At 40.3% G+C, this 18,439-nt stretch overlaps 2 protein-coding genes across 3 annotated transcripts in view; one reads left to right on the top strand and one right to left on the bottom strand.

The window, feature by feature from the left end:
* The window catches only part of snx3 (sorting nexin 3), a 26,196-nt gene extending 24,891 nt beyond the window's left edge, over window positions 1–1,305 (top strand). Inside the window, exon 4 of the mRNA XM_036582317.1 lies at window positions 276–1,305. Coding sequence (XP_036438210.1) covers window positions 276–381 — 106 coding nt within the window. The 3' untranslated portion in view covers window positions 382–1,305. The remainder of the gene's footprint in view (window positions 1–275) is intronic.
* A 3,208-nt stretch (window positions 1,306–4,513) lies between these two features.
* Window positions 4,514–17,140, bottom strand: nr2e1 (nuclear receptor subfamily 2, group E, member 1). Of its 2 annotated transcripts, none has more exons than XM_036582723.1 (9): window positions 17,116–17,140; window positions 13,242–13,387; window positions 12,263–12,350; window positions 11,200–11,438; window positions 9,634–9,780; window positions 8,681–8,777; window positions 7,498–7,647; window positions 7,277–7,382; window positions 4,514–5,215 (listed from the first exon to the last, which is right to left on the bottom strand). In XM_036582723.1, the coding sequence occupies exons 1-9, from the start codon at window positions 17,138–17,140 to the stop codon at window positions 5,053–5,055; spliced, it is 1,161 nt and encodes a 386-aa protein (XP_036438616.1). In that variant the 3' UTR covers window positions 4,514–5,052. The 2 variants fall into 2 exon arrangements, with proteins under 2 accessions (XP_036438616.1, XP_036438615.1); XM_036582722.1 differs by having other exon boundaries at window positions 17,083–17,140.
* Window positions 17,141–18,439: the final 1,299 nt, after the last annotated feature.

An 18,439-nucleotide genomic window follows, 5' to 3' on the forward strand; every position in this document is an offset into this window, starting at 1 on the left:
CTCACCCTTGCTGTATAAGGTTCTCTTTACTTTGAAGAGGCATGTTCCAACCAAAATATGCTATATCAGGTTTTTAAGACAGTCTTTTAGCATAAGAGTATCAGTACTGGGGAACCATTGGATCATAGACTTTAGTAATGCAAACCTGAATATCATTAGACACTCTGACAGACTGGAAAGTGTCCTGATATTGAATTTTAACAGTATCTTCCAGAGCTATGCCTATGTGCCATTGTGACTAATCTTTTTTTTATTTTATTTGAATGTATTCTCAGAGTGGCTGGCCATCCACTGGCTCAGAATGAGCGTTGCCTGCACATGTTTCTTCAGGATGAATCAGTGGATAAAAACTACACCCCCTCCAAAGTGAGACAAGCCTGAACTGCCTACACTAGAACTCGCCACACATTTGGAATAAGGCTCAATCACCCAGAACTCTTCCCCTGGAAGGAAAAACAGCCCATCTAAATCGTTCACTCAACATACTGCATACTGTCCTGAGCAAGAAATGTCTTTGATGCTGAAACTTACAACAGAAAAAACAAACCTTGAAACATCTCACCATCAGACTTACTATACAGTGAATTCCCAACGTCCTTTTATGTGATCAGTGCTCACTGCTCCAGCAAATCACTGTTCTCTTTTCGTGCTCTGATTGCTGATCAAGTAAAATACTGTCGCTCACTCAGAATCAGATCAAAGACATCATGAATGGCATCTTTATGTGTAACAATTGTGGTTATTTATGATAGTTTTGTGTCTGCAAGCACCACTAACAGATTTTTATGTAGCTCAGGATATGTATCTTCACAAAAAACATGAAACGAAATTGAACCAAAAAATATATATATATGCATTTATACAAACAATATTTACTGGTGTTAGATTAAATCCTACTGAGTTTGCTTTAACTGAAATAACTCTAAGAGTAGATTTAACTCTGTAGGAGTTACTTTAACGCAGGTGATTACATTTGTTTTTTTTCCTGATACACACACTTGCACTGCTCTTAACTCTGAAGAACACAAACCGCAACTAGTCCTTCTCTCACAGGGCAGAACTCACTTCAGTGACGCATTTTTGTTGTGAAGCGTTTGAATATGCGACGTGTGTATGTAACAGCCAGCACTTGCCGAGCCTCAGTATGATTGTGTTTTGTTTTTTCTTTTTTTTTCCTTCCTTCCTTCTGATTGAAGCACATGAACGCAGAAGGCTGTGGTCGGCGCATGTTTTCAGATTTGTATACTGCTGTGCCATTATTTGTTTGTTTCTGAAGATTTTCCAATAAAACTGGTCACACACAGACGGTGATAAAAGGCTGTTCTGTTATTGTTATTTTCAGTCATACACACAAATTGTGTTAAATTGTTATTTAACAATCAGTAATCCTTGCAACGAGTAGGGATTTAGTACTTTTGCACCTGTTAGAGATGCATGGGAATTTTGGGCTGATATTCGTTATATGATACATCATGCACATGAGCATTAGGCCCGCTAAACGATATTGGCAATACATCTAACTAGAGTAGCATTACAGAGAAATATTACATTTATATTTGTGGGGTTATAAATGCAATAGAATTAATATAATATAGATGTGCTCAGTAGACCAGCTGCACCTAAATATTCTGCTTTTCCAGAGTTAATATGTTGTCAATTATTGATCGAACCTAAGCATCTGTCCAATGTTGATAAACTTTTTAAGCAAATATCTGTCAATACAAATATGGATCTGATAACATTTTGCATCCCTAATGAAAACATATATGCACTTTGACTATGTGCTGGGTAAATTCAGAGCTAGCTGAGGGCTGTGTTGCTAATTCAATTTCAGATTTAAAACTAACCAATTACATCTCTCTCTTTTCTTATGATCTGTACATGTGTAAAAACTGAAGAGGGCTTCAGTCATGATGAAGATTAACATGTACCAGACTGGTGAAAGTGTGAAAAATAAAAGAAACGGCTCATTATGAAAACCATAATATTTTCTCTGTGAAACATGTTGGAGGTAGTGTCATAGCTTGTGGAACCTGGTCATTTGTATTTATTGATGTAAGTGGTGTTATGAAGTTTTTCAGGGCCAAGAAGTGGAATAGGTCACCAAGTTTTTTTTCTTAAATTTGTTGTTAAGAAAGGTCCTAAGAAAAAGTCTACATCAGATTCATGACGTGTTCTTAAACCGCAGAATTTGTGCTCTTGAGTGTGCGTAGATTCTGTTCCTATCTATAAAAAAAGCCAAATAAGAAAACACTGGTGAATTTCAGAATCATCGAAAAAACGGCGTGAGCGAGTTTTAAAAAGAAATTTCTTCTTACGAATGGTTGGTGAATGAGGCCCAATGTTCTTGACGGGCCAAACCAGAAACCTGACCTGATCAGCATTTCAGTTACTGAAAATGAGATGGAAGGCAAATCAGAAGCTGACATTCTGACATTCATCTTAACCTCACAGTCCTGTTTTATTTCAGATCCAATTTGAGTACATTGTTCTGTTGTCCAAATGCTCATGGACTGGGCTGTAGCTAGCTCTTCAGTTTGAGATCAAACTGTCATTTTTTTTGAAAAATGTTTCATGTGTAAAGTAAATATCTACAAAGCAATTGCCTGCTGTGCCTGAATACACCTGGAGCCCATTGTAAATTGGTAAATGATGAAAAACTGATATTTCTGCATGTTGAGCTCAATTGCAAATAGAATATGCTACACTTTTAAACAATAAAGGTTCCTAGATGGTTCTTGGTCTAGATATGTGGTTTTAGGGGACATTGACTTTCACTGGCATAGTATGTATATTGTGCGGAAGTTCACTAAACTTTAAAAAGGTTAAAAGTTCTGTAGGGAACCAAAAGTGGTTATTCTGTGGCATCACTCTAAAGAACACTTTTAGGCACTTTGATTTTTAAGAGGATAGGATTGAGATATGTTGGAGGACATTTGCAAACTGGCTTTACATGGAGGAGAGAGAGATGCGAAAGGGCACATCCGTTTGCTTCTGGCAACCTTGCAGCTCATTCCATGCCAGTGCAGCCCCGCGTTAAAGGAATAAGCTAAATTGGATTGAACGTTGTCATCTGCAATCATGATTCTTTCCATTGTGTCTGCTCTCTATTAAAAAAATGAAGATTAAAAAATGCAATTTGGGCAAAGCCCTTGATTTATCAAAGAGTGCTTGAAACCTCCGGGGGCCGCGCGAGGCACAGCAACTTAACTCAAGGTCCGGGGTGCATTGTATCAGCGATGGTTCAATATGCACTCCAGGCCAGACATGAACCTCTCTACGTCCTCGTTTAGAGGGAGCTTTGGGGGGTGGTGGTGGGGCGGGGGGGAGTGGAGCTTTCTCTTTGCAGCGGAATCGAGTACAGTGGGCCTCCAAAACAACCCAATGACAAAAAAAGAGAAATCGAATTCTAAATGGTTGAAAGATTTAGGACAAGATGAGCAGGAAAAGAGGACCCGAAGATCAATACTCAATATTTATTCTAATATTTAGACAACTTTCACCAAAAATTATTACTTTTTACAACAAGAAATATATTTACAGACTAAAAAAACCCTTACAAGTGCTGAACATGTCTGTGAACATGAGTTAGTAACTACTCTGGATGTAACCTCTGAATGTTGCGTTGGCATGTAGGGTCTGACATCGACCACAAAATAGGCAGTTTTTTATTTATTTAAGTATTTGTTTATTTATTTATTGTTTCTTTTCTTTCAGCAGAAGCAGCTGTTGCATCCAGCTGCACACCTAAAAAAAGATGGTTCTTCAAGGGTTCTTTAATAAAGGCACTGGTTCTATTTAGAACCATGAGTTCTATCTAGAACCGTGTCATGCTTAAATGGTCCTCTGCATGGTGAAAAGGCTCTTCTGATTGGTGGAGAATCTGTTGGATATGGTTCTATATAGCACCAAAAAGGGTTCTGCTATTGTTATAGGCTTGACATCGAAACAATAGCAGAGCCCTTTTTGGTGCTATATAGAACCTTTTTCAGAAAGGTTCTATATAAAACCATATACAACACATTCCCATCAACCTGAAGAACCACTTCACCATGCAAAGAACAAGTATAGTATTAATGATACAAATGGTTCTAGATAGAACTCATGGTTCTAAAAAGAACCATTGCCTTTATGAAGAACTCTTGAAGAACCAGCTTTTCTGAGTGTGTGGTACACCTCTCTGTTAACGAGCCGTTACCGCGAGCCAAGCCGGGACAAGGTCAGAGTTTACGGTTCACGTTTCGCCCCTTTGGTTTTCAGCACCATGTCGAATGGACAGCGACCATTCACGGCTCGACCTTACGGCTCTCTCTCTCCCCTAAGACCCCCCTGCTCTCTCTCTCTCTCTCTCTCTTTCCCCTAAGACCCCCCTGCTCTCTCTCTCTCTCTCTCTCCCCTAAGACCCCCCTGCTCTCTCTCTCTCTCTGTCTCTCTCTCTTCTCTCTCTCTCTCTCTACCTCCCTCTCCCCCAAGCCACCCCCCCCCACCTCTCTTTCTCTCTCTCTGTTTTTTTGGTTTCCGCCATAGCTCTCACAGACAGAACGTTGCAAATGAAATAAACAAAGTTGAAATGGAGAAAACATTGGTTGGAAAAGCTCATTGGTCTTAGAGTCTTTAAAAGGTTCTGTCACTGAGCAATGGTTCCGTGATTGTACGCAACTATCAGTCCAGCCAAGAATGACTACAAAGATGCCTCTGTTTTGTCCCAAACTGCCGTTGGAGGAAAAGCAAGTTCTAGACTTAAATATTGTAGATTAGATGGAGACGAGTTAGAAATGTATCGTTTAGATCAGTCAACTTGTCTAGCCCCTCCTAGTCTTTAGTTCTGGACAGTCCACATAGTCTCCCATCTGGACTCTGTGCTGTTAAGAACATCGCGAGATCACTTGTAAGAGGCGTCGAGGTGTTTTCCAGAAGCATCGTGGACGCTCACCCTCGTTACATGACGATAATCGTAGCAGGAGATTGAGTTTTTGGGACTGGGCTTAAGGCGGTCTCTCGCTGTCCCAGGCCAGCTTTGTGAAGTTCTGGTTGGTTCTCCGCGCTCAGGTTTCATATGTCGCTGGATTTGTACATGTCGGAGAGGAGCCGCGTGATGGGGACGTTGCCGATTGTCTTTTTGAAGAAGACTTCTTCGATGGTGGACGGACTGACGGAGCGCAGCGCGGGCAGGAGCAGCAGCAGCTTCCCAAAGCGGCACGGCTGAGTGGGGTACCTGAAATACAACAGCCCCAGTCAGACAGGCACGCGGCCAGTGACGTCTGCAGTCTGTTTTCCCCTCTATCCACACGTTTCACTTCGCACTTTCGACACGTGACTTAATTAAGTATTTCTGGATCATTAGATAACACTCTAAAGGTTCTTTAGTGAGCTCTGCACAGAACCATTTCGTGTTTGGATGGTTCTTTGCATGGTGAAATGGTTTTTCAAATTGATGAAAAATGTTTTGCATGTGGTTCTTCACATAATCTTTTTGGTAATGCACTCTTAAAAAGATGGTTCTTTAGAAAAGACAATTGTTCTACATAGAACCATAAACACTCGAAAAAACATTTGCACGCTTAAATTGTTTGTTGCATGGTGAGGTGGTTCTCCAGATTAATGGAGAATGTGTTGTATATGGTTATACTGTAAATATGTTAAGATAGAAGAACCCTTTTTGGTGCTATATAGAAACATTTTCAAAAAGGTTCTATATAGGACCATATACCACACATTCTCTATCAACCTGAAGCAAATGGTTCTTTGAGCATTCATGGTTCTATACAGAACCATTGTCTTTTTTAAAGAACCATCTTTTTAAAAGTGCCTTTTCAAAAAGGTTCTTTAGAACCATGTACAACACATTCTCCATCAATCTGAAGAACGTTTTCACAATGCAATAAACCATTTAAGCATGCAGATGGTTCTTTGAGTATTAATGGGTCTATATAGAACCATTGCCTTTACTAAAGCACCATATTTTTAAGAGTGCATTTTCAAAAAGGTTCTATATAGAAAATGATTAAAAACAAATTCTCGATCAATATGAAGAACTATTTCACAATGCAAAGGACCATTTAAGCATGCAAATGATTCTTTGAGTTTTCATGGTTCCATGTAGAACCATTGTCTTTACTGAAACACCCTTGAAGAACCATCTTTTTGAAGTGTGTAGGAACTCTTTAACACATCAAGAAACCTTTGTTTGGTCCAATTTTAACTTATAGCAATCTTTCATTTGGGCAAAATGAAATGTAAATTGGGCTCATTACAAAAGGTTTGTATTAAAGAATTACTTTGTTCAGATCATGTGTGTTCCATATGTGGCAGTACGGTCATATAAAGCTCTGTTCCATATGACGTGATGGCCCATGAAATCCACCAATCTCTTGACAACGATCAGTCTGTACAGACTTGGCCAGTCAGTACAGGTTATGTGATGATATTTGCTGGTTCATTGTTATGTTGACTGCACATGACAAAATCTCTAGTGTTAACTAAACGCATACAGTGTTTGTGGACACAAATTAACACTGGAGTCTAGTGAGCTCAAAACTGCAAGACTGAATTTGGCACTGTAAGAATGAATTTAACACTGAAAATTGATTACAACACTGTAAGAGAGAATTCCACGCTGCAAGAGTGAATTCAAAACTGAATTAATCACTGTAAAAGTGAATTCAAAACTGTAAAGGTGAATAATTCACTAGAGTAAATTCAAAACTGTAAGGATGAATTAATCACTGTAAAAGTGAATTCAAAACTGTAAAGGTGAATTATTCACTGTAAGAATGAATTCAAAACTGGAAGAACAGATGAATTCAAAGCTTTAAGAGTGAATTAATCACTGTAAAAGTGAATTCAAAGCTTTAAGAGTGAATTAATCACTGTTAAAGTGAATTCAAAACAGGAAGAATAAAATAATCAGTGTAAGAGTGAATTTCAAAACTGTAAAGGTGAATTAATCACTGTAAAAGTGAATTCAAAACTGTAAGAGTGAATTCAAAGCTTTAAGAGTCAATTCAAAACTGTAAGAGTGAATTCAACACTATTAAAGTGAATTAAACACTGGAAGACTGAATTAGAAACTCTTGGCTAGGTTTCCCTCGGAAAAGAGATTATAATCTCAAGGGACATCCTGGTTAAATGACGGTTAAATAAATAAAAAAGAGTGAATTAATAATTGTTTGAATGAATTCAGCACTGAAAAAACACTGTAAGAGTGAATGAAACTAAGAGCTACACTGAGGATGCTGATGTGCAGTAGGAGTGTTGAGGCTGCTGCTTGTGGTACCTGGTGTGGATGTAGCTGTTCAGGGTGAGCTGGGCTTCGTCCTGCAGGGCTGCGATGGCGCTGGCATTTCGGAAACTTCTCAACTCTGAGCCACTGTGCGTTGGGACTGCACAAGAAACACAACAGGGGGCAGCATATTAATTAAGTGCTTTCAGATTTGATCAGAGCTGTGGGTGCTGTTTCACTTGTTGGTGGTGTTGGTGTGCACTCAGTAGCCTCACTTGCTTTAAAGGTGACTATACACTTGAGGCAGGCGAACTCTGTGGCGTCCAGCCGCAGCTGCCGGAAACGCGTCACCACCTCCTGAAGCGCCTGGATCTCCGCCATCAGCTTGTTGAGCCTCTGAGACTCTGTGTTATCCGCCGTCATCCCTACACAAGCGAACAGGAGCAGTGAGGAGAACGGAGAGGAACCGTACCAGCATCACTTCACACGCAACAAGGCGAGACAGGGGTGTTATTTACTGCGCAAGCTTTATAATCTATCCTCGCTATGCCACGCACTTAAAAATATGGTTCTTCAAATGTTCTTTAGCAGTGGTTCTATTTAGAACCATTAGTTCTCTGTTGAACCATTTAATGCTTGGATGGTTCTTTGCATGGTGAAATGATTCTTCAGATTTATGGAGAAAATGATGTATTTAGTTCTGCATGGCACCAAAAAGGGTTCTGCTATTGTAAAGATGTCACACTTGTAACAATTGAAGAACTTTTCCAAAAAGGTTCTACACATAACCATATACAACACATTTTCCATCGGTCTGAGGAGCAATTCACCATGCTAATGACTATTTAAGCATGCAAATGGTTCTTTGAGTGTTCATGGTTCTATATAAAACCATTGTCTTTTCTAAAGGACTGTCTTTTTAAGAGTGCTTTTTTTTTAAAAGAAAGGTTCTACATAGAACCATATACAACACATTCTCCAACAATCTGAAAAACGTTTTTAGCACACAAAGAACCATTTAAGCATGCAAATGGTCCTTCGAGTGTTCACGGTTCTATAAAGAATGATAGGACCCAGATTCTATTTAGAACCATGAGTTTCCTGTGGAGCCATTTCATGCTTAGATGGTTCTTTGCATGGTGAAATGGTTCTTCGGATTAATGCAGAATGTGTTGTATTTGGTTCCGCATAGCACCAAAAAGGATTCTGCTTTGGTAGCGATGTCAAGCTTGTAACAGTAGAAGAGTTTTTCAGAAAAGGTTCTACATAGAACCATATACAACACATTCTCCATCAATCTGAAGAAGTATTTCACCATGCAAAGAACGCTTTAAGCCTGAAATGGTTCTATGTATAACACGTGGTTCTAAATAGAACCATTGCCTTTACTAAAGAACCGTTGAAGAACCATCATTTTAAGTGTGTGTAGAGCACTGAGCAGTAGGTTACTTTCCATACCTGAAACAGCCAGCAGAGTGTTGGAGTCCACAGGAATGGCCCACTGTGCTATGCCCAGTACGAACAGTTCCCTCCAGGCCTCCTCTAATAGGATCAGCTGCAAAAACGGATTACAGCCCTCATTAGCACTGGGATTGATCCCCCCCAAACCTACATTCACTGGCTTCTCTTTACACAACATCAGTTCAGCCACTTTTACCAAAAACAAACTGTGATAAAAGACCAATATCCTGTTTTTTTTTCTTTTTCGTTTTATTTTTTCTTCTGAGGTCAGTCTATGACATTTGTGCAATCAAATGACATGTTTTGTTGGTTTTCTAAGTGAAGATAATAAGAAGTTAATACATTCTATATAGGAAGAAAAACTTAAATATGGCATTTTCTGCACAATTTAGCACACAGCTCCTGTTCTGCTTGCATTGAAAAACAAACATGAAAATTAAAGTGTGCCATAACTTTTGCACAGGCCACATTTTATATATATTTTTCCAATATGTTAAATTCAGGTCATAAACAGTAATAGTGCATTAAAATGTACTTATTTTTAGAAAATCATCAAAACAGGTCATTTCACCAGGGGGCGAAAACTTTTGCACAGGATTGTATAGGTTCGCGACCTCTATTCTAATTGGCTAGCCTTAACTTCAGCGTGAATGGGCGGGGCTAAAGTGCTGTAGGATAGGTTAATACATGTAAATCCCTGCTGAAAAACCCATTGAAATCAGGAACACCAGAACACTAGGGCTGTCTGTGCAGCTTGATTTCCAAATGTGGACTGTATGGATTCGAATCTTTAAGTGCTCACACAAAACAACAATCCCGTTTATTTCAAAAACTGAATAAAGTTTTTTTTTCCATGATTTGGGTCTTTTAAACACAGCACTGATTTTGAGCACTGGGAGAGGAAACGACAGTCTAGTCACACAGTCGAGATCGTGCTCTGAGTGGCCTACCTGGTCAGGTAAGGGCAGGGTGGAGAAGGCGGGGACGCTCTTGGCCCATTTGATGCTCATGAAGAGCAGACGCGCCGCTGACTCACACACCGACTCCGTGGCCACTTCATACAAATACAGAGGAGCGCCGCTCACTTCGTGTGGATACTGAGGGAAGAGAGGGAAAAGGGCCAAGGGGTCAGATACGATGGGCCGTCAGATGATAGAGGCCACTTTAGGAAACCCGTTTATGCTCATTACAGATAATGTTTATGAACTAGTTTATTATAGTTTTTTTCTAAGTTATTTAGACTGCATATAGGCTCGTTTAATTACAAAAGGAAGAAGTGAAGAAATAAAAGATTTGTTAGTCAGTTCAAAGACTCCAACATGCGTGTCTCAGATGTGATTTGTTCAGACTTTTAATGCATAATTATAACCCAGTTCAACACAATAGGCTCACCAGATCCACAGAGCAAGAGTTTCATTCTAAAGTGCTGTATATTTATTTGTAATACACGCTGTTAAACATAACTATTGTACTAACTTTTTTAGGTTTACTTATCTATTATACTTAGTGACACATACTATTTCGTGTATAAAGCTTTAGTTACCTAAATAAATCTAGTTAAGGTTAGTTAATTTGGATACGTTCTACAGACTGAAAAGCTTCCCAGCATTTTTAGCAGTTTCTAATTTTTCATTACTCCTGTTTGCATAATGTTGTTTTTGTGTCACAGCATACATGCTAAAATAATAGGTTTGGATGCATTTACAGGCTTCCCAGTTCACCCTACAGCCAGGACTGCTATCAATACAAGCCCCAGAAGGGCAAAACTGCATAAGACCATTTGAGTTGTCAGAACTGAGTGACCCCTGTCTTGTCCATTCTTTCATCACTGTGTAAAGAAATTATGCAGACATTGTGTAAGAAGTCATCACTATATGAAACAATCCATTTAAAATAAAGGTGTTGTTTCACAGTTGATACCAATGCACTGCACCCAGATGAAAATTTGCAGCAAAGCACAATTAAATGAGAGGTAAACCCAGCTGGGCTGATTAAAGTTTACCTAATGCACTGAGAGGAAACTGAACTCGAGAAAGTTCACTACTGTCAGCTCAGTACAAACTATTAAAACGACTGGGCTGTTAAAGTTAACTGTACTTGTTGAGGAAGTGTGGATCACTGAAAAATAGAAAGTAACTTTAACTCAAGTATAAAGTTACTTATGCTTGAACGTGTTAAGTAACTTCATTTTTTCGAGGCAAAAGTCCACGTAATTTTTATAGTCAAATAATTCAATTTTAAAATGTAAAGATTTTATGAAAAAAAAAGAAAGGAAATTTGGAATTAATCACAATACAGCAGTCTTAGTCTTCCTGAACTCAACAATGAGACATTTGAAAGATACGACATTCAGCAGGTGAAATAATATGTACTTGTTTATTTCGAAGGTCTCTTAATGCTCCGTAATAAATCCACCCTCCCTTTAATATGCATCAGTAACATGTACTGATAATATCATTATAAAATTGAGGGTAAAACAAGTCACAGCTCTTCTAAGCCTACATGCTTTCACTCACTTTTGGGGTGGGCTGAGCGAGTCCCACCATGGTCTGCTGGCGCTCGGGCGTGCTGGCCACCGTGTTGAGCTCGAGGCTGTGCGTGTCCAGCTGGCTGACGGTGGTGAAGAAGGGCGGTCCGGGGATAGAGGCGGCGGGAAACGGGGCGGCCGAGCCGTTCACGTCCTTGTGGCCTCGGAAGTAGAGCGCCACCTGTTTCCGGATGGTGGACGTCCTCGGACCCCGCTCGTGCTGCACGGCTGGAGGAGGAGGAGCGCGAGAGCGGGTTCAAGTTAAACACTGCATGTGTGTCCATCTCCAGAAGCGTGATTTCAAATGTAGAGTCCACACTATACCTTTCAAAGGTCTGACTGCACCACAAAACACTGCCTTTGACCTCACTGTCTACCCATCAGCTCAGAGCAATGTAACTAAACTTTTTATTCAGTTCAACAAAGAGTTTTCTGACCTATCATTCGAGAAAAAAAGTTGAGAATTTTTTGTCAGCTTTTTAACTTTTTTAAATTTGGAAAAATTTTAAAAAGAAGAAAAAAAAATATTGTGATATTTATTTTATTTACAATGATCCAATAATATTTTTAGGGTAAATTTAATCTGGGATTAAGCAAAATGTTAGACATACACTGAAAATAACGGGTCAAATGTGTCACGTGGTTGCAGACAAATGAAATAGTTTACATCAACACAGTTGCTTTTTTTAAGATTGCTTGTTTTTGCCATTAATTTTGTTCACGCAATTCATGTGTTTTTTTTTTTTTTGCAACCACTGAACGCATTTGAGTCGTGAATTTAAAGCAGCTTTTTAATGCACCACGTATTGACTCATGCTGGCTTTCAGTCGATTAGAGAAGTATGAAGTAACTTTTTAAAAACTTTTCGAACGAAATTCGGGATGTTTTAGTGGAGATATTTGGATCCTGTATGAACTGTTCAGAAAAGAGAATTGCAAATTTAAGATAACATTCCAGCTGTTAAAGTAACACCTGCACGGTTTATATCGGTGCATTCAAGAGTGAAACTAACAGATTCGTTCAAAGGAAGAAAAACACAGACTCGCTCTCACCGTCTTTATTCATATTCACTTCCAAACACTTCTTCAAGCGACAGGCGCGACACTGATTCCTGTGAGTTTTATCCACCGGACAGCCGCCCTGAGTGTGTGTGTGAGAGAGAGAGAGAGGGGGAGAGAGAGAGAGAGAGAGGGAGAGAGAGAGAGAGAGGAGAGAGAGGAGAGAGAGAGAGAAGAGAGAGAGAGAGAGAGAGAGAGAGATTATAAGACTGTAAGTATAATTCCCTTCTGATTTCAAGTCCTGTCGGTCGTTTAGTAAAGGCAATGGGTTTATTTAGAATCAGGAGTTTTTATAGAGCCATTTCATGCTTAAATGGTTCTTTCCCTGGTGAAAAGGTTCTTCAGATTGATGGAGAATGTGTTTATGGCTCTATACAGAACCTTTTTGAAGATGGTTCTATATAACACCTAAAAGGGTTCTTCTACTGAATACAGTGTCAAGCTTGTAACGACAGAACACTTTTTTTGTCTAAGAGAACCATTCCAAGGTTCTATACAAAACCATATGTAACAGATTCCTGTACATTCTTTTGACTTTACTATTGGACCACTCAAGAACCATCACAGATATTTTCCATTCGGATGAGAGACAGACAGAGAGAGAGAGAGAGAGAGAGAGAGAGAGAGAGGACATTCGGCAGGTACACGGCGCAGTAATGACGGCCATTGACTCGCTCCCCTGCCGCTCGGCCAATAGTCTCATCCCCGCCTCCCTCTCCAAATCCACGCAGTCATGCCGGTGCGTTAGATTGGATTACACCTGTTCCACTAGACGGGCCAAAGGGCCCTCAAAGGCGCGGGAGGAGGCTCACTCCCACCATAATCTTTCAATTAGGCAGCGCGGCGGAGCTGTAATGGAAGCCCTGAGAGGGCCGGGCGCTCGTGCAGGCGCACCGAGCCCGCAGCAGCAGCAGCAACCGACCGGAGCAAACTGCTTTAGAGGGAAAGTTAGAGAGAGAGAGGACGCGCTCACCTGAGTGCCAGACTTGCAGACGTACGTCCGGTTTCTCCTGATGCTCCTCTTGAAGAAGCCGGAGCAGCCGTCGCACGCGTACACCCCGTAATGCTTCCCTGAGCTGCGGTCTCCACACACTTTACACGGGATGTCCAGAATCCGACCTTCAAAAGAAAGACGGGTTAATTCTTACAGCTATTCTTACAACACATACACATTCAGTGATGTATGGCTGGAATGAGTGTATAAAATACATACACGTGTAAAAGATACATTATAAGATAAAAAGGTAAAATAGGTAAAATACCCTATAAGGTAAAGATACATTATGAGCTGTAATTAATTCAGATTCTCACCAAAAAATATTTGAACTGATATATCATAGGCCTATTTTATTAATTCGTTTACAAGGAATGTACTGCTCTAAGCTAAAATTGGAATTAAAATTACTGTTGAAAAATTTGGAATCACTCATGTCAGCCTGCTGTTATTTTATTCAGTAATTAACAGTCTAAGCTGAGCTACTATGAGCTGGACAATAGAGGATATACCAAGACTTTCGCCAGAAAGTGATTAAATGCTAAACAATATACTGTCTATTTATTGTCTTTTCTTGACAAGTTATCTGCCTGAGGTTTGATGTGGATGCTGAGTTTAGTAAAACTTAATTCTCAGTGTTTTACAGCTTTCTCAGTTATTAAAAATGCCCTGTTTGTCATTCTTCCTACTTTCTACTATTTCATTTACTGAAAACAACGATCCCGAACTTTTGAACCCTAGATAGATAATAAATATACTGCCAGTGGAACGAAAGCATCGTGACGTCATTATGTAGCTCTGATTTATTGTAAGACCTGTCTTATGTCCAGCACCTGAAGGCCACACACTGACTGGCCTCTTACTGTAAACTTCACAGGAGTTTTAAAGTCGCTGTTGCGGCCTCTCTCTCTCTCTCTCTCTCTTTCTCACACACACACACACACACACACACACACACACACACACACACACACACATGCACACACGCACGCGCGCTCAGTCTTAACAGGTGTGTGTCTGTGGGAATGCGCGCGCGCGGGCGGTAAAACAATGTCGGCCGGGCGCGCGCACAATGGCCACATTAGGGAAAGTGTTAACTTAATGATTTCCCCCCATTGAGCCTCGTCTGACTGGACCGATCTGGACAAGCTGCCAGTCTCTTCCCCCCTCTCCACCTCCACCCCCACCCAACCCACCCACCTCCTCTCCCCACCACTCCCCCCTCTCCATACAGACACCCCCGACTCATAATGAAGCTCGACAGCTGCTTTCTTCGCCGCATGTATGGCCCCGCGGATTAGGGAGTGACACGGCGGAGAGCAGAATGCGCACCAGCGCCTCAAATGAAGTGTATGCAAATGAGGCCGGAGTAAATGAAAATTGTGATTTTTTTCCCTCTCTCTCTCTCTCTCTTTCTCTCTCTCTCTCTCTCTCTCTCTAACTCTCTTGCGTGTGCGCACAAAACTTCCCCCCCCCTCTCGCTTTCTCTCCACTTTCTGCGTCTAAATCCGTTAATGGCGCTGTATCTGCGTGTAGATGGGGGAGTGGTGCGGAGGAGCGGCCGTGTAATTACTGACATATGTCCACCTGCTCATTGATTTCTCAGTGACCCGGCAAAAACGGTAGCATGGGAATTCGGATATGGCTCGGTAAGGGCCGAGCGCGGGGACAATGAGAGCAGCGGCAGGGCGGTCTGATGTCAAACTCCAGCCAAATGATAGCTCGATTCAAAACTACTTTGGCAGGTTGTTAGTATTCGCTTCTCCTCCTCGTTGGCGAGTGGGAAAAAAGTTGACCCCGCAACACGTTTCAGTGACGTTCTTAATGCTGACATTACACGCTGTTATTCCTGTTATATGCTGTTATCTGATGTAAACTTCTCATTATTATTATTATTATTGTTATTATTATTATTATTATATTATTATTATTGTTATTTTATCCGAATTGTTGCAAATAAATGGTTGCAGTAAAGCTGAGAGGTTGAGACCAAAATTTGTGTCTTAAGGCTAAAAACTGTGACGTCAAAATTTACAATAAATAATGTTTGGGCTAATTTTGTATGGATTATTTAATGATACTGTAGCTGTTGGATTAATGTTCCTTACGATTATTATTTTTTTATTATAATAATATATTTATTATAGACTTATTTTCCAAATCCTAAAAAAAGGATACATTTTAGTGTAAAGAATTTATTTGCACTATGACCAACGAAATTTTAAAGTTATCTGACTACGCCCACATAAATAAATAAATAAATAAATAATAAGTTATAACAATAATAATAATAATTACTCCTACATGAACACCTAAACCTGGAGGTTCCTCTCCTCAGTGCTTGCTGCGCTCCTTACGTTTCAGTCCATATCAACAGGAGTGTGAGCTCGCGCGCTGAGAGCGGTGGGGTTAAAGCCCACTCTCTCTCGTTACCTTTTCCTCCGTGGGTGTCCCATCCCGCAGCACCTCGCGCTCTAATTGCTCATGGGACATATGGCATATTTCATTACTGTGATCAGCTTCAGGCCTGCAGCCTTCTGCACCGGTTTAGGCAGAGCTGGGACCCTCAGGACCACCCAAAGTGTCATTTTAAAACACTGTAAAACGACAGTGGCGGTGAAGTGCAGAATGCTGTTCACTGGCATCATTAATAAGGACGGGACTGTATTAAGAGTGTCGCAATGTGTACATGCTTATCAGAGTGGGCAAAAACAGGTGCAGGAGAGGAGCTCAGGCCGCAGCGGAGTGCTGAGGTGGTGTTAGTCCAGATCACAGGCGAAAAACGTGATTTCGTTTACAGTCCTCATGTTTGTTAGGAAATAATATTGAAGTAATTTAAATAACTGAAATAATGGAATTTTTTGCTAGACAGTTATCTCCTCCGAAATTTTTTGAAAGCTGCTGTGTGAACTCTCAGGTGCGCTAACGAACTTTTTAAAAACTATGACCTGTACTCAGTTTTGGAACTATTTCTGAGATTGTAGTCACACTATATGTATATATATATATATATATATATATATATATATATATATATATATATATAATCAGATTAGTTAAATGTTTCTTGTCTGATTTTTAAAGGATGTTCTGAGTTATTAAAAAGCGCAATGGTGCAAATAAATGTGCAAAATGTACGAAAGCATGTGCTTTCTTGGTCTGATGTTTTGCAAGTTTACCTGTAAAGCACATAGAACCTTATTGAAGTGTATACAGCTGTCACTGCATTAGTCAACGAACTTCAAAAACTTCCACTTTTAAAACGATAGGAGCTGAAACTGAAGCTGCTGTAAAACTGCTGGATTTGACAACACTAAAGTACCATTATGTCATACAATGACGCTCCTAATAGGAGAAAACAGAGCAGGCGAGGCTGCTGTCAATAGCATCTCAGTCATAAAAACTAGCTGATAATAACATTTGTTCTCATAAATCAAGAATTAGTCCACAAGATCGTTTTCTAAGGATGGTGAGATAATTCAAGTTATGGCAACAGCCATAAATGCCATTTACCAGTTTAAAATGTATAGAATGACTCAGACACAGACCAAATCATTTTAACAACAATAAATAAATAAAATAATTAATTTAAAAATTATTGTATCTGTATTATTACTTACCTTTAAATTTAAACGTTTGTATTTATGTTCCTTTAGCAAATGTCATCCACTAAACTTGCGGGCTATAAGCGACACTTTTGTCATGATCTCCCTGATTTTACAGTCTGTTCTGATTAAATTAGTGAGCTGTAAATACAGTATATTCAGTATTATTAAATAAGCTGTAGAGCTGGTGAAGGCAGCGCCGGCGCTTTACTTACTGGATTTGACGTTTAAAATATCCAAACAGCCACTTGTTGAGCCGGCAGCTTTGCTCATCTTGGGCTTCTCTTCCAGCTGTGTCGAGAGGGGAGAAAGTCTTTAAAGCCAGGAGAGGTTATTTTTAATAAACTCGGGCTCTGTGTGAAACGGGCTGGTCAGAGCGAGCGGGTCTGTCCGGTGCGTGGGAGAGTCCAGCACTGCTGCTGCTACCCAAGTTTGGACACGATGAGCGGAGTCCAGGTTTGCGCTGAGCGGCCCTGATGTTGGCTGATGCGGACCGGTCAGTCCCCGCAGTCCGGTCCACACACGGAATGACGCCCCCCTCCCGGGGCACCCAAAGTCACTGCGCGCGGTAAAAGTGTCCCGGACACCTTATCAGCAGGAAACCATCAGAAAGCCAGCGGGGCCGGCAACTGCAGGCAGGAACAACAACAACAACAACAAGAATAGCAGAAGTAGAACAGTTGAGAAATGCGGGCAGCTCCGAAGCCTCGCTGACTTTGTGATGTGCGCCGTCAGATTAAAGCCTTCGGGAATATGCATGAGAAGTATTTGAGGAGGAAGAGGGAGAGGAGGAGGAGGAGGAGGAGGAGGAGGAGGAGAGGCCCAACTTCCCTTTTTGCCCACTTAGCTTTTTTCCCTGCCTTCTTCTACTCCAAGTTGGCGCATGACGTCACCTGCCGGGGTGGGTGGGTTGGGGGGGTGAATGGGGACGGACGGAGTGACGTTTTCAAAGGCTCGCGGACAGAGAGAGAGAGAGAGAGAGAGAGAGAGAGAGACAGGGAAAGGAAGGGTACAGATTAATCCACTGCTGTTTGGAGGGACTGATTAGCCGGTTTAGCGAGACTTTTTAACACAAATATGCTACTGTTACAATTGATATTTTTTAGTTTTGTTTTATTGTTTATTTTGAATACTTATTTCAAATATTCGTTTTTTTTAAATGATTTTTATTGCTGATTTATTGTTGTGCATATTTATACAAAACATTTAATTTTATGTATTATATATATGCATTTAATATATAAATATTATAGTATTATATAGAAATTTTATTTTTGTATTGCTTATTTACATTTTTAATTTTATTTTTATTTGTAAACCTATCGTTATTATTATTATTATTATTATTATTATTATTATTATTATCATTATTATTATTATTATTATTATTATGCGACTTTTTAGCTTTTAAGCTATTAACTATATGATTTTTTATGCGGCGCGTGTTTGACCACTGCTGTGATAAATGTCTCGGAGATCCGGAGCGCGCGCACCTGTTGATCCTCGCGCGATGCAATGCAGCTCTCTCTCTCTCTCTCTCTCTCTCTCTCTCTCTCTCTCTGTCTCTCTCTC

Source organism: Colossoma macropomum, unplaced genomic scaffold (genome assembly GCF_904425465.1).
Source record: "Colossoma macropomum unplaced genomic scaffold, Colossoma_macropomum, whole genome shotgun sequence".
NCBI classification, from domain to species: domain Eukaryota; kingdom Metazoa; phylum Chordata; class Actinopteri; order Characiformes; family Serrasalmidae; genus Colossoma; species Colossoma macropomum.